Here is a 16,080-nt window from a genome sequence, read left to right as displayed (position 1 = left end):
GTTACTTTCAGTGGAGAACAATATTTAGGGACCAGGATCTGGGTGCTAGGTGGGCTGATTGCTACAGGAATACTACTGTTTCTACTCCTTTGAGAGCAAAGCTAGGGAATAGATGAATGTATGTACAGAATTTTTGTTTAGTGTAAAAGGCTAAAATCCCAGTAATAATTTTTCTATTGATTTTCTGTTGAAAGTATATTTTAGATATATTCTTTGTCATTTCATATATTTCACATATTTATTGTTCATATATTATTTCATATATTTCTTTTTATTTTTTAAATATGGCTACTAAAAAATTTAAAATTACATATGTGGCTCATGTAACACTTGCATTAAACAGTGCTGGTTTTGAGGGCATGATGTCATAGTGGTTCTAGGCTCTTTCTACCTGGCTACTCCTCCCTCCTCAGTATATCAGTACTGTCTCCCCTAATGATTGTAAAATGGCTGCCACAGATTCACCCATCACACAATCACTTAACTAGCCAAAAAGTAGAAGTGGCAAAGATTCTAGCTAGCTGTATCTATATTTATTCTCTTTTTCTTCCTTTACTTGGAGAACCCCTGAGTTTTAAGTGGATTCAAGAGTGCTCTACCAAAGACAATATTTCCCAGCCTCCCCTGCACCTGAGGCAGCTGGTATTGCCCAATGCATGTAAGTGAAAGTGATATGAGCACCTTATGAGTCAGAAAATGACAATGCCTGTCTCTTCTCCTTTTTCCTTTCCTGCTGAATGACAGGGATGAGAATAGTCATCTTATTTTGCCCTAAATTTTCCAGGATATTTTCAGTGGCTATAGAATTCTGTGTTGATGGCCTTTTTTTCTTTCAGCACATTAAAGATTCAGAGTAAGTTATATACAGACTTAGGTCCTTTCTTTCTGGAGCTCCCTCCATATTGGGATTTCTTTTCTCACTTTCTAACTGCTCTGGAAGCTCCAGACTCTGGTGTCTGACACCTCAGGTCAATGACTATGGCTTTCTGCTTGAGTTCTTTTTTTTTTTTTTTAAAGATTTTATTTATTTGACAGAGATAGAGACAGCCAGCGAGAGAGGGAACACAAGCAGGGGGAGTGGGAGAGGAAGAAGCAGGCTCATAGCAGAAGAGCCTGATGTGGGGCTCGATCCCAGATCGCCGGGATCACGCCCTGAGCCGAAGGCAGGCGCTTAACCGCTGTGCCACCCAGGCGCCCCTTTCTGCTTGAGTTCTAGCTGTCCCTTGCCACATGGACAGAGATGCATCCCCAGGGGAAAAGCCCTATGAACTTAGATCTCACACAGTGCATGTAAAGGTTGACTCCTCTCCAGTTTCTGCCTGCTTCTGGTTTCGCTCCAGTGCCTCCAAATAGTTGTTTTTAATTAAAAAAAAATTTTTTTAATTTCATTTTGGTGGGGGAGTGGCAGAGGGAGAGAGAGAATCCTAATCAGGCTCCACGCCCAGTGCAGAGCCCAACATGGGGCTCAATCTCACGACCCTGAGATTGACCCCAGCCGAAATCAAGTCAGACACCTAACCGACTAAGCCACCCAGGTGCCCCTAAATCATTATTTTTTAAAATCTTTAATATATTTTTATTTTTTAAAAAAGGTCTATTTACTTGAGAGAGAGAGAGGGAGAGTGAGAGGGAGCGGGAGAAGGAGAGAGAGTCCCAAGCAGACTCCATGCTGAGCACAGAGGCTGACGCAGGGCTCGATCTTGTGACCCTGAGGTCATGACCTGAGCCGAAGCCAAGAGTTGGATACTTAACTGACAGCACCACCCAGGCACCCTTAAATAGTTGTTTTTAAAAAATCATTTTGTCTAGAGTTGCTAATTATTGTCTGTGAAGAAGGTAGTCAGTACCCTCTCACCTGTCCCTGTCCCACTCTTCTACCTCTCTGGTTCCCCCTCAGGGGAATGATTGCACTTGGGGTCTCTCTGTGGTGCAGACATATGTCAGCTGGGATTTGACTGATCCGAAGGTTTGACTGAGTTGGATGCCATGGCTGGCTCACTCATATGGCTGACTGTGAGGTCAGCTAGGAGGGTTGACCAGAGCATCTGCAAGTGGCTTCTCCACGTGACTCTGATTTCTCCCAGCACTGCAGTCCTGAGCAGTTGAACTTCTTACAAGGGAGCTGGCTACCCTCCAAGCAGTGTTTAAGGGGCAGGAAATGAAAGCTGAAGGCTAGTTAAGGGCTATGTCCAGAAATGACACTAGATTCTGTTGGTCCCAGCTGTCTCAGGCCCTGTCCAGATTTGAGGGGGGTGGTGGAAGAAAAACTCACTCTTGATGGTGGGGTAGTAGTGTCACATTGCAGCAGAGGGTGTGGGATATAGATATTGCTGGGAAATACAATTTGACCACAATAAACACAATCCCGAGCTATTTCCTCCACACAATAATTTAAGTGTGTATGATGCTGTGAGATTGAATGTGAGTGTCTGCCCAGGGTCCATGCCTGGGCCCATGGCAGAAGCTTAACCAACTGAGCCACCCAGGCACCCTGTCATAGGTACTATTACCAGCATACATTTTTAAGTCCGGAAAGGTGAAGAACAGAGAGGTAAATCGCCCACTCCATGTTACACAGCTAATAAGTTAGCATTTGAAACAAATTATTCTTGACGGAGTCCATACTCTTTATTTATTTATTTTTTTATGTTGCGCCCTCTCCTTGTTCATTGGTCTCTTGGTAGAAGAACAGTGACTGGGTGTCAAGCAGAACTTAAGGTTCAGTGGGATTCTTGGTATGTTCCAGGTGGAAAGGTCCCCTCCCCGGGAACCAGGGCCTCTCAACTTGCAGAGCGTAAATTTTCTGGTAGGAATCACCACTTTCTAAGGCAGGTCAGTGGAAATGATGGTAAGCAATGTTATTTTGTGATTCACTCCTTGACTCCCAGACTCATTTTTCTGCCCACTGGGGACCCAACGCCATCTGGTGATGGTTGATTTAAGGTGTATACTGCATACTTTGTAGAGTCTGTACTTCCTTTGTTATGAAGTCCTTTGATCCGTGGGCTGATATGCAGGATCCCGTGTTGGTGGATCTGAGTTCTGAAATCCCTCAGATGGTAGTTCTTGCTGAGGCCTTGAGGTCAGAAGAGGCAAACCCTTTCAAGATGAATCATTGCCCCATCCAGGGTGAAGAGGTCCAGTGTAGTCAACTTGCCACCAAGTGCCACCAAGTGGCACGCACCACTCTTCTTAGTGAGTGGTGCTTCTGGCTAGCAGGCTTGACATTCGGCAGTGGCATCATCCAGATCAGTTTTGATGAACGGGAGCTCATGCTTCTGGGCCCTGTCCATGGCTTTCATCTTGCCGCTGTGGCTGTTTCATTCGCGTGCTCATGGTAGCAGAGCTGGGGAGGCTGATGACCAAGGCTGCTGATGTCAACTGGCCAAGTCATCATGCTCCTTGGTTGATTAGTGTCACTTCTGTAGTAGATGCTCTCTGGTGGCATTGACATGCAAAAACAAACTATACTGTGTGTCCACTCTCATATGTCTACCCATAAACCTATAACCCAAATGGCCCCATCTGGGATCACCTCATCTTTTTCAGGCTAATTTCAAGCTGCTGAGCAAGCATCAAGGCCGTTTGTTAGTGCTTATAAGTTCGTGTATAGTCACCTTGGGCTACTTCTCTTCCCACACAGTGGATGATCAGCTTTACCACCTGGAGCTCTGCCTACTGATTAGATTTCCTGTCACTGCTGCCTTTCAGGGTCACCCTTGAATGGGCTATAGTGGAATGAAAGTCCATTTTCTTCTTCTCCTCCTCCTTCTCCTTCTCCTTCTCCTTCTCCTTCTCCTTCTCCTTCTTCTTCTTCTTCTTCTTCTTCTTCCTTCTTCTTCTTCTTCTTCTTCTTCTTCTTCTTCTTCTTCTTCTTCTTCTTCTTCTTCTTCTTCTTCTTCTTCTTCTTCTTCTTCTTCTTCTTCTTCTTCTTCTTCTTCTTCTTCTTCTTCTTCTTCTTCTTCCTCTTCCTCTTCTTCTTTCTTCTTCTTCTTCTCCTTCTCCTTCCTCTTCTTCTTCTTCTTCTTCTTCTTCTTCTTCTTCTTCTTCTTCTTCTTCTTCTTCTCCTTCTCCCTCTCCCTCTTCTTCTTCTTCTTCTTCTTCTTCTTCTTCTTCTTCTTCTTCTTCTTCTTCTTCTTCTTCTTCTTCTTCTTCCTCCTCTTCCTCCTCCTCCTCCTCCTCTTCTCCTCCTCCTCCTCCTCCTTTTTTCCCCTTAGATTTTATTTATTTATTTGAGAGAGAGAGTGAGTGAGAGAGAGAGAAGAAGCAGGGGGAGGGGCAGGCAGAGGGAGAAGCAGACTCCCCACTGAGCAGGGAGCCTTATCCTAGGACCCTGGGATCATGACCCGAGCCAAAGGCAGATGCCTAACTGACTGAGCCACCCAGGTGCCCTCTGTTTTCTTCTTGCACCTGCATACTGAGCCAACACATTCATGGCCCAAGCTCAGCCTCTGCAGCCATACATGGGAACAGAGGAATAGGCAGCGATGCCACAGTGACAGGTGACCTGGAGGCTTGGCCCACTTGTTCATGAAGCAGACTGGTACTCCAGCCCTGCTTGTGCCCGATCTTAGATGTTACCACTTCTGTCTTACAACAAACGGCTGCTTGGATCACCCAGCCTTACGATCTGGTGGGTCAAGCAGCTCATAATTGGTCACTTAATGTCCCAAGGCCCCGCATTTCCTGTCAGCTGTGACCCAGCAGCATGCCAGGCACTGCTTTATGAATGGAGTGTACTTCGTTGTAGATGCCCTGACCTTGTTCCAGAACCCTAGTGGGCTCCCATTGTGATTCTCCCATTGAGGTTTGTGTCAATGCCGCTAGAGGTCTTTTCTTACCGCAGATCCCTCAAGTTCCAAAGGGTCTGTTGGGTCACATGCTTCAAGTGACAGAGGGGCTCACACCACAGCCTGGACCTGCTGCAGAGGGCTATTCTGTTCTGTACCCCACTCAAAGCCGACTCTGTTCCATGTTTGTGGCTTGGACCATTATTCCCATATGCTATCTGCTGAGCCCAAACGTGCCTAACCCGTTTTGTGCCTTTTTCTTAGCAAAGAGAGGTGTGAGTTGCAATAGTTTCTTTTGAAGGGGGTGTCCTGACATACCCCAGGCCACTGGACCCCTTGAGACTTGACTCATGTAGCAGGTGCCTGCAACTTTGAAGGGTTTCTCCTCCACTCTTGGGAGGATATCTTCCAATGTACTTGCCACTTCTTCCTCTTAGAATCTGATTAGCATGTTGGTGTTGAAGAGTGAGCCAACATGGTGTTCTGTGTCCAGATGGCCCAGGTCATTGCAGTTAATGTTATGGCAGAGGGAAGGATGGCTAACATATCCCTGGGGCCAGATTAAATGTGCATCTTGACAATCCTGAGTAAATGCGACCCGCCTCTGATCCTCCTCTCTGTAGGGGCAGAGGGATCGCACTTGCCAGGGCAACGGCCTCATATCACAGAGTGAGGCTGTGTTCATTCTCTCTGGCAAAGATATCCTGTCTAGCAGAGCAGCTGCAATTTGGGCTACTATTTGATTAAATTTGCACATCCACTCTCATCCTCCACGATCCAGATAGTTTTTGAAGGGGTCAGGCAAGTAAACTAAATGAGGGTATGATGGGGACCAACCACTCTTGCATTTTTCATGTCTTTGAGGATGGCATAGATCTCTCCCATACCCTGGGGGATGTGATGATTTTTTTAAAAACTATGATGACCATAATGGGAAGGTGCCAGTTTTAGAGGATTCCATTTGGCCTTTCCCCATTAGAACAGCTCTGGGAAGGAGACCTGGGTCAGGACTCCATTTATCACCTGCCTCCATATGCACCCCTGACTCTAATGGAAGGGCCAGTATGGCGCTCTGGGTCCCCAGCATCGATATTAATCCAGACCCTGTATTCAACAGTTATCAAAAGGTCTGAGTTTTCACCTTTAGCCAGTGCACTGTTAACCAAGGTAATTGCCATTAGCAATGGTTTAACAACTGGCTCTCTGAGAAGAAAAGCTCTAATTTGTAGCATTTTCCAATTTCTATCATGTAAATACAACCGCATGGCTGACACCAAGCTGCCAACATGGCATCCCTGAGCAGAGTTTGGAAGAGCTGTCCAGCAGGACATCATTATCTAGTATTTCTACGGAGAAATAATAGGCAAAGTATTTTACTTCCCTAGGGCTGTCATAACAAAGTCCCACAAACTGTGTGACTTAACATAGCAGAAATGTGTTGTCTCACAGTTCTGAAGGTTGGAAATCTAAAATCAAGGTATCAGCTGGGCCACGCCGGTTTCCATCTGAAAACCTGTAGAGGAGACTCCTTCCTCATCTTTTCCAGCTGCCGGGTGTTTCCCAGCAACCCTTGGCATTCCTCGGTGCACCGCTGTGATCTCCCATGGCCGCCCTGCCCCTCGGTGTCTCTTCTTCCTCTTTTTAGAAGCACACCGGTCACATTGGATTAGCGCCAAGCCTAACAACCTCATCTTAACTAATAACATCTGTAATGATCCCATTTCCAAATAAGGTCACGTTCTCAGAACTGGAGGTGAGGATTTCCATGAATCTTTTTGAGGGACACAATTCAACTCATAACATAAATGACCTTGAGAGCATAGATATAATGTGGTGAAATAAATAGGAAGTGATTTATGGGTATTTGTTACTTTTTTTTTTAGTCAGATTTTAAAGATTTTATTTATTTATTTATTTATTTATTTATTATTTGAGAGAGAGAGAGCATGAGTGGGGGGGCCATGGAGGGGCAGATGGAGAGAGAGAAAAGCAGGCTCCCTGCTGAGCAAGGAACCTAATGTGGGACTTGATCCCAGGATCCTGGGGTCATGACCTAGCCAACCAACTGAGCCACCCAGACACCCCTGTTTTGGTAAGATTTTAACTTGTAAGTTCATGTAATTTCATGTTCTTAATGGTTTTGCTAACGATAGGCTTAAAAAGATTTCTGAAAATTTAACAACTGGAGCTGGTATGTTGGTAAAAGCCACACCACGGGTTGTGGGTCCCTTTGGGGAAGGACTTTCCCTGAATCTCCACAACTCTTAGGAAGAGCTCCTGAGTCTGTCTTCCACTTCATCTGCCCCCAAGACAGAATCTGGCTATCAAGTCCTGCCTTGAGTTGGTGATGCCCCATCTGAGCCTGTCATTATGGCCCAGGACACTTCCTCTTCCACGGGTATTGCGTCTTGCTCATTACAGGTAAAAAAATTTAACTATTGCACTGCTAAGCATGCTAGGGGTCTCCACACTCCACCTGCTCCTAGGGATGGGGTCCTCATTGCCAGCCAACCGGCAAGTGTCCCCATTCCAAAAGCCCATCGCTGAGTCTGCTTGATAAGACCACTTTTGATACCAGTGGCCTTAGGTTAGATTTTCTGGAACACTCTAACACAGAATTTCAGGCAGAAGGCTTACTGGGGAGGGCTCTTGGGAGGTGCACCTGAAAAGAATATAAGGAAGGAAGGACTGCAGGGCAGTTCCACAGAGATGTTAGCCCTTCCTGCAGAGAGCTCACAGCTGAAATGGCCCTTCAGAGTTGTCCCAAATAGCAGCTGGGATCCAGGCTTTGGTATCTCTATGTCAGCCAACAGCCAGTGCCCTCGGAGGAGGACGAATTTTGAGGCAAGGCAGTTCCTCGTAGCTGACAGTACTTCCTTCACGAGGGGGGTAGCCCAGAGCCATCAGCAGCTGTATTCCCAACAGCCAGGGCCTGTGCGTGCAGGTCCCGAAGAAGACAGAGCATCACCATAGCCACGATGCAGCCTAAGATTCGGGGCCTCACCCTTGCATGGCCCTTCTCAGTCTGGGGTGGAGGTGGGCCTTCTCCTGTTTTTGGTCACCTGTTTTTGTAAAATAAGCAAAATAGAATCTTTTCCCGTTGGGTTTCCTTTTTCTTTATTGAGATAAAATTGACATATACCATTATATTAATTTCAAGTCTACAATTTAATGATTTGATATTTGGATACATTATGAAATGATCACCTCAATTCATCATCATTCATACTTAAGACTTTCTTGAGATGAGAACTTTTAAGATCTATTCTCTTAGCAATTGGCTATAGTTACTGTACATCATGTCCCCAGTAGTTATTTATTTTATAACTGGAAGTTTGTACTTTTGATCTCCTTCACCCATCTTGGGCACCCCCAACCCCCCGCCTGCTTCTGGAGACCATCAATCTGTTCTCCGTGTCTATGAGTTGTTTAGTTTTTGTGGGGTTGATTTTTGGTTTTGTTTTTATTTTGTTTTGTTTTGCTTTTAGCTTCTACTTATAAGTGAGATCATATGGGGTTTGTCTTTCTCGGACTTATTTCATGCAGCATAATGCCCTCAGGGTCCCTCCATGTTATCACAAATGGCAAGACTCCCTTCATTTTTGTGGCTGAATACTATTCCATTGTTCTATATATACTATACCTTCTTTATCCATTCATCCACTGATAGACTCTTGGGCTGCTTCCATGCCTTGGCTTTTGTAAATAACGCTGCAATGAGCACAGGGGCACGTAGATCTTTTGAGCTAGTGTTTTCGTTTCCTTTGGATAAATACCCAGATGAGCAATTGCTGGATCATATGGTAGTTCTATTTTTTTTTAAGACTTTTTTTTATTTATTTATGTGACAGAGAGACAGCCAGCGAGAGAGGGAACACAGCAGGGGGAGTGGGAGAGGAAGAAGCAGGCTCCCAGCGGAGGAGCCCGATGCGGGACTCGATCCCGGAACGCCAGGATCACGCCCTGAGCTGAAGGCAGACGCTTTAACGACTGCACTACCCAGGCGCCCCGGTAGTTCTATTTTTAATTTTTTTTAAGAACCCCCACACTGTTTTCCATTGTGGCTGCATCCATTCAGTTTTTCAAAAGGAGCCCCTAAATGGTGTGAGCTTCAAGCCCCACTAATCCCGGATCTGCCTCCTTGAGTAAGAGCAACTCAAACCAGTCAATTCATGCTGAAAAGAGTTTGCATAAAGGCTGAGCTGCTGTAACAAAGAGACCCTCAAAGCAATGGATGAAAAAAAACTCCACAGAAGGGTAAGGCTCTACCACCCCACAGCCCCCAAGGGAGTGGTCCAGTTGGCAGGATGTCTCTACCCAGTCTTTCAGGGACCCATTTTTTACTGCTCTACAATCCCCAAGAGCAGGCATTCTTACCCATTTTCATGCATTGGACCTCATGACAGACTTGCAAAGCTTCTCAAAATAAAAGAAAATACACAGGACAAAGAAATCCAATTTTTATTATAATGCAGTTATCAAAATATTTTTTAAAACCGTGATATAGTAATTTATGTGCTTCTTCACTAATGCATTAAATAAAAAGTCACTTGTGGCAGCTTTAATAGCTACTTTACCTTAAAAGTAGAGATGAGCATAAATAATATCTCAAGATGCCTGTTGGAAAATAACATAATAAGAAAATATCTGAAAATATCTTTCAGTGACAACGTCACAAGTTCTGCCGACACCGTTGTGGTTTGTTGCCTACATTTGTTAACAGACGTGGGGTAGACTGAATAGTGGGTCCCAAAGATGTTCTTGGTCCCTGGAACCTGTGCCTCTATTCCCTTACACAGTAAAAGAGGCTTTGCAGATGTGATTAAGTTAAGCGTCTTCAGATGGGGAGATTATTCTGAGCTGTTCGGGTGGACCCAGTGCAATCACAGGGGTCCTTATAAAAGGAAGACAGGAGGGTCAGAGTCAAGAGCAGGGGGAATGATGCCGAAAGCAGCAGACTAGAATGCTGTGGGGAAGGAAACATGAGTCAAGGAAGGCAGGTGACCTCTCAAAACTGAAAAAGGCAAGGAAACGGATTCTCCTCTGAAGTCTCTAGAAGGAACCTGTCCCAACCTGCCAACACCTTGATTTTAGACTTCTGACCTACAGAACTGTAGGAGTATAAATTCGTGGAGTGTTTTTATTTCGTTCCATCGGTTAGGTAATTTTTAAAAATTTTCATTGTGGGGGCGCCTGGGTGGCTCAGTCGTTAAGCGTCTGCCTTCAGCTCAGGGCGTGATCCCAGCGCTCTGGGATCGAGCCCCACATCAGGTTCCTCTGCTAGGAGCCTGCTTCTTCCTCTCCCACTCCCCTTGCTTGTGTTCTCTCTCTCGCTGGCTGGCTGTCTCTGTCAAATAAATAAATAAATAAAATCTTTAAAAAATGTTTTTTTCATTGTGAAGAATACACAGATTTATCATCTTGGTCATTTGTAAGTAGACAGGTCAGTAGTATTAAGTATCTTCACACTGTTGTGAAACCAATCTCCAGAACTTTTTCATCTTGCAAAACTGAAACCCAGTATGCATGAAACAACAATTTCTCCTTCCCTCTCCCCCAGCCCCTGGCAACCACCACCCTAGTTTCTGTCTCTATGAATTTACCAACCCCAGAGACCTCCTATAACTGGAATCCTAGGATATGTTTATTTTTGCGACTGGTTTGTTTCACTTGGTGTCATGTCCTCGAGGTTCATCCATGTTACAGCTTATCATGTGTCAGAATTTCCTTTTTAAAAGCTGAATAGTAGGAGTGCTGGGGTGGCTCAATCGGTTAAGTGCCAGACTCTTGGCTTCAGCTCAGGTCATGATCTCAAGGTCAAGAGACCGAACCCCACGTTGAGCCCCACAATGGGCTCTGAGCTCTGTGCTCAGTGAGGAAACTGCTGAAAATTCTCTCTCTCCCTCTGCCCCTTCCTCCCAGTGAATAGAATAGAATAGAATAGAATAGAATAGAATAGAATAGAATAGAATAAAATCTTTTTTTAAAAAGCCAAATAAACATTCCGTTGCATGCACAGCCCACATTCGGTTTGTCCACGCATCAGGTGATGGACAGTTTCCATTGTTTTAAGTTACTAAGCTTGTGGTGATTTGCTGCAACGACCATAACAAAGTAATATTGGAAGGAAATGTCAAATTTCAAATAGAGATTAGTGAAAATTAAGATTTTTTTCTTGCCCTTCCAAATTCACAGGCCCACCCTGAATTCTTATGCTCTGATGTTGTTCTCATCTGCACAGCGGCAGGGACTGGCTCTTAGGTATGTCCAGGTTCTAGGATGTCGGAAGGGGGAAGAGAGGCAGACCACCTGCCGTGTTTGAAGCCCTAGACTTAGGGAAGCTAGAGTCATGTGGCCACACCTGGCACAGAGGATTCAAGAAACCGAGTCTTGGGTTTGGTGACCCAGACCAACCTCCATCTCAGAGTCAAGTGACAGAGTGGGGCCAAAAACTCAACACCTCTGAGGCAGGAGGTGGAGGGGTTCGGGTCTGGGTGCCAGGCAAAGGTGTTAGTCCTTGGCTTGCATCTGCTGTACAGAGTTGGCAAGGCTCTTTACCTCTTTGAACCACAGCTTGCTCATTTATAAGGTGAGAGAGGGGTGCCTGGGTGAATCAGTCATTTTGGTGTCTGACTCGTGATCTCAGCTCAGGTCTTGATCTCAGGGTCATGAGTTCAAGCTCTGCATGGGGCTCCACACTGGGTGTGGAGACTAGTTAAATATATATATAATATTATAATAGATATGTGGTGAGAGAAAGCATGGTACCCACTAGAAAGTGTGGAAATTCATTATTCTCGGGGCACCTGGGTGGCTCGTTGTTAAGCGTCTGCCTTTGGCTCAGGGCGTGATCCCGGCGTTCTGGGATCGAGCCCCACATCAGGCTCCTCTGCTGGGAGCCTGCTTCTTCCTCTCTCACTCCCCCGCTTGTGTTCCCTCTCTCGCTGGCTGTCTCTCTCTCTCTGTCAAATAAATAAAATCTTAAAAAAAAAAAAAAAGGAAATTCATTATTCTTGTCTGGGGAAAGCCTCCAGCACAGGGAGGTGCCAGTGGGAGAACTTCTCCATTGTGTTCACTTTGCATTGGCGGTTCCCACTACCTGGAATGCTGTTCCCTCACTCCCTCCTTCAGATCTTCAATCGGATGTCACCTTCCCCAACTGTCTTACAGCATGCAACCCCTTCTCTGCATACCTGGCTCCATCTCCAGCTTAGTCTTTCTCCAAAACACTTGTTAGTAGCTGACTTCATATACATTTATTATATTGTTATTGTCTGACCCTCCCACTGGAAAGTCAGCGCCATGAGGGGTAGGGAGGTTTGTGTTTTGTTCACTGCTGGATCCTTCGTGCCTAGAACCGTGCTGGCCTGTAGGAACTAATCAACGAATACGTTCTTGAATCAGTGATTGGCTGATTGACTGAACGAGGAAATAAAGGAATGAGTTCCTTTACTCCACAATCAGCTGAGCCCTTTGAAGACCTCAGCTGCACCTGAAATCATTAGCAAACACTCATTCCCATCTCATATCAGCGTCAGATGGAGGAGGGACAAGGAGGGCTACCTTTTGCTTTCACTTTTCTGTCTTGGCCTTGCTGACTCTCTGTTCCCTCTACAGTGGCTCCCTGTGTCATCTCCCTGCTGTAAACGACCTCCCTGCAGAAGCCTCCAGCTCCTTCCTGGAGATACTTTCTGGGTATCTCCTCATTGTCTGCTGTCCACATTTGGGCAGCCTGCAGAGATGAGCGCCCCCCCCCAATCCGGGCACCAATAACCCCTCCCCATGGGGGCTGAAGCCTCCCCAGCCCTGAGGATTGCCCCGCTCGGGAAGTCACTTTCCCATGTCAGTTTCCCTTTCCCAGGCTCACCTGGCTTACTTGGCCCCGCCCTGCTCCCTGGCTTCGCCAGCCTGGGGCTTCCCCTGGCTCCCAGGACAGCCCTGGCCGTGCTCTGCTACGTCAGCCCAGACAACCCGTCTGTCCACGCTAAACATGGCAACATGGAGCCGAAGCAAGAATTATCTCCCAGGAGGAGGTGGAAATTGAGAGACATTGTCACTGGGGACAGAGCTGAGACCCAGAAGGGGAGACTGAGGCCCCAGGGCAATGGATCCCAGGACGGCTGCCATATCTTCCTCTTGGCGAAAGAGGCTTAGGAGCCAGGAATGCAGCCTGGTGAGGGGCCTTAAGAAGGAGAAGGACACCTTTGTGAGTGTCCCTTTTGTTGCTTCTGCTGGGGGCTGACCTCTGCCCTTGCTCTCCAGGAAGAATCGCTCTCCCTGAAGACCTGGAGCTGCCACCCCCGCCTCTTGCCCAGGACCTGGGACCTGCAGCAGCTGCAGGTGAGGGGACAGTCAGGCCCAGCCCTGCCCTTCCCTGGCCCACTCCTCTGGCTGCTTAGGCCACCCCTCACCTTCTCCTTCTCACGTGTCCCTCTCTCCTAGCTCTCCCCACCAGCACCACATGCCGCTTCCCCTCCCTGAGCACACTGGCTGTGCCCTCTCTCCTGTCCCCTTACTGTCACCTTCGCCTGTCCCTTCCTCAGTCCTCCCCACCTGTCCTCTCTCATGTGCGACTCTCCCCTGTCTCTGTCTCCCGTCCTCAGTTGTGGGAGCACCCCGTGGCCTTGGAGGCTGAGCTGGCCTTGACCCTGAAGGTCCTGGAGACCATGGCTGCACGACACCCACTCCGAGCTCAGAGCACCCAGGCCATGTTTGTGGGTTCTGGGCTTAGGGTACCTCACCCCTCTGTCCCAGGCTCTGCTTCACATACCACACTCCTCAGCCCGCGGCAGGCACCTGGCCCTGAGGTCACCTCCGGCACTGGTTGCACTGACTCCAGGAGGCCTCAAAGAAGGTGAGTAACCAGAGAGTGACCAGTCTCTGGGAACAACAGGGAGCCCAGATGACAGGCAGCCACTTGACCCAGCCCTTCCTTCCCACAGGAGTCCCTCGGCTGCCTGGAAGCCTCTGTCATGTTCAACCTCTTCCACCTCCTCACCTGGGACCTTCACCAGGACCCGCGTTGCCAGTGTAGACCCACGTATCTGATCCCTGAGACCCTCCTGCAGCAGGTCCCTTAGATATTATTTAAGCACCAACTATCTTCCCTAGATTATTGCCTCCAGATCCCTACTTATGAAGCCCCCAACAGATGTTTATTCTTGTGCTTTCCCTGAAATGTGTGAAAATAATTTGTCTGACCTTGACCTTGTTTATAGGTGACTCTGTAAAGGACTACACAACTGCACAAGTGACTGTGGCCCCCTGAGTGTGTGTGTGTGTTGGGGGGGGGAGAGAAAAGGAAGGGGGAGGGGGAGAGAGAGTATGAAAGAATGGATGAGGAATGATGGGCTCACTAAGGATGCTTTCAGCTATGAGTAGTGGAGGATTTTATCACAAGCAACTTCAACATCACAAGCAATCATGATACCCAGTAATAAGACATGGGTCAGATCAGTGTGACAATGGCTTTATCATGAGCCTAAGGTCTGTATCTGAGTATTTCTAAGGATATGTGTCAAATTTGTGTTTGTGGTTCATTCCCCTAAACCCACTAGGGTTCCAAACCTGGAGTGACTATGGTCAGGGTGGAAATCTCTGGGGAGAAATGTCAGAGTTGTAGCCAAAATGTCATTTAAGTTCCACCATGGACATTGTTCTATGCAGACAATTGTGTCATCTACAAATGGTTTTATTTCTTCTTTTCCACTCTATATGCTCTTATTTCCTTTTCTTGCTTTATTGCACTGGACAGAACCGCAGTACCATGTTGAATGAGACTGGTGAGAGAGGGCACCTTTTCCCTCATCTAGGCGGAAAGACTTCAGTCTTTCACCATTAAGTATAATGTTAGCTGTGGGGTTTTTGTACATGCTCTTTATCAACTTGAGAAAGTTCTTCTCCATTCCTACTTTTCTAAGAGTTTCAAAAAATCATGAATGGGTGTTGAAGTTTGGCAATTCTTTTTCTTCATTGATTGATAAGATCCCATGGGTTTTTTTCTTTAGCCTGTTTTGGTGGATTATACGGATTAGTTTTCAAATACTGAACCTGTCTTGCATCCTTGGATGAACCCCCTTGGATCACAGTGTATAATTCTTTGATCTTTTGCTGAATTCTATGTGCTAATATTTTGTTAAAGATTTGTGTGTCTACATTCATTACGTATTTTTGTGTGAGATAACAAATTCACCTCACTTTTTAAGCCAGTTGAGTTAGGACTCTCTGTTACTTGCAGTCGAAACATCCTTAATGATACACATGGAAGTGAAAAGTGAGTTTCCCTCAAAGCTGAAGAATTTTGGCTGCATGGAATTATTCTGTCTCCATCATTCACTGGGACTGTCATTGCTATAAAGCTTCAAAGTGTCCTTGTATTCACTCTGCGTGGAAGGGTCAGGAAGATGAATAATCTGGGGCTACAGTCCAGGGACCCAGTCTCTTCTGGCTGCCCCTATCTCTGTGACATCACTATTTCTTCAAATCTCTGTTTCTTGAAAGTTTCACCCCAGCTCTTTCCAATCTCTGCTTTTGCATATCCACTCCTCCATCACTTCTTCTCTCTTTCTAAACAGACTGCTTTGCCCTCTACCTTCTAGAAGCTGCCAGGTAGAAATTCTTCCTCATCTACACCACCCTCCTACCTGCCCCCACACATCCCTTGCTGTCTTGTCACCATGGATGAGCTGTCTTTCTGCCTAATTGGGGCCAGTGCCTGATCCTGGACGCTCCTATTTAATTCCTCCATAAAGTACCACTCTCTTACCCTCTATTTTTCAAAATTTCCTGTCCACTAGTACCTGCCCATCATCAGGCTTGCCTTTTATAAGATCCCTTCCTTAGTCCATACTCTTCTTTCCAACTATATCTCCAACTTTCTTTTCCATTGGCTCCACTTCCTTACCTATTCCAGTCTCCATACCCCCTACAGTTGGCTTCTGCCCCTAAAGCTCCACCCAACTCCAACAATCTCTTCATAGCTAAATCCTGAGACTGCTTCTCCGGTTCTCTCCCCAGATAGCCCCTCAGCAGTGTAGTACCCATTCTTCACCAATTTCTTCTTTTAACTCTCTCCCACTTTGATTTTTGTGATATTACACTTTTCCTGTCTTCCTTCGACTTCTGGCTGTTTCTTTTCAGTCACATTTACTGCTTCTCTTTCTTCTTCCCACCTCTTAAATACTGGAGTTTCTCAGAGTCCTGTTCCTCTTCTCTCTTCCCTCTTTATAGTCTCTCTGTTGTTATATCATACATTCCTGTATGTATGATATACATTCATAAATAATGTGGA

The 16,080-nt window shown here is 46.3% G+C and overlaps 1 protein-coding gene across 1 annotated transcript; it reads left to right on the top strand.

Moving 5' to 3' along the window:
* The first annotated feature begins 12,894 nt into the window (after positions 1–12,894).
* LOC103661081 (interferon lambda-3) lies at positions 12,895–13,870 on the top strand. Its single transcript, XM_040634413.1, is given in 5 exon segments — positions 12,895–12,996; positions 13,053–13,130; positions 13,394–13,500; positions 13,545–13,644; positions 13,733–13,870. Coding segments are annotated over 5 exon segments (525 nt in total).
* Positions 13,871–16,080: the final 2,210 nt, after the last annotated feature.

Source organism: Ursus maritimus, unplaced genomic scaffold (assembly GCF_017311325.1).
Source record: "Ursus maritimus isolate PB19 unplaced genomic scaffold, ASM1731132v1 scaffold_19, whole genome shotgun sequence".
Taxonomy (NCBI): domain Eukaryota; kingdom Metazoa; phylum Chordata; class Mammalia; order Carnivora; family Ursidae; genus Ursus; species Ursus maritimus.
This window is presented reverse-complemented; position numbering and strand designations above follow the sequence as displayed.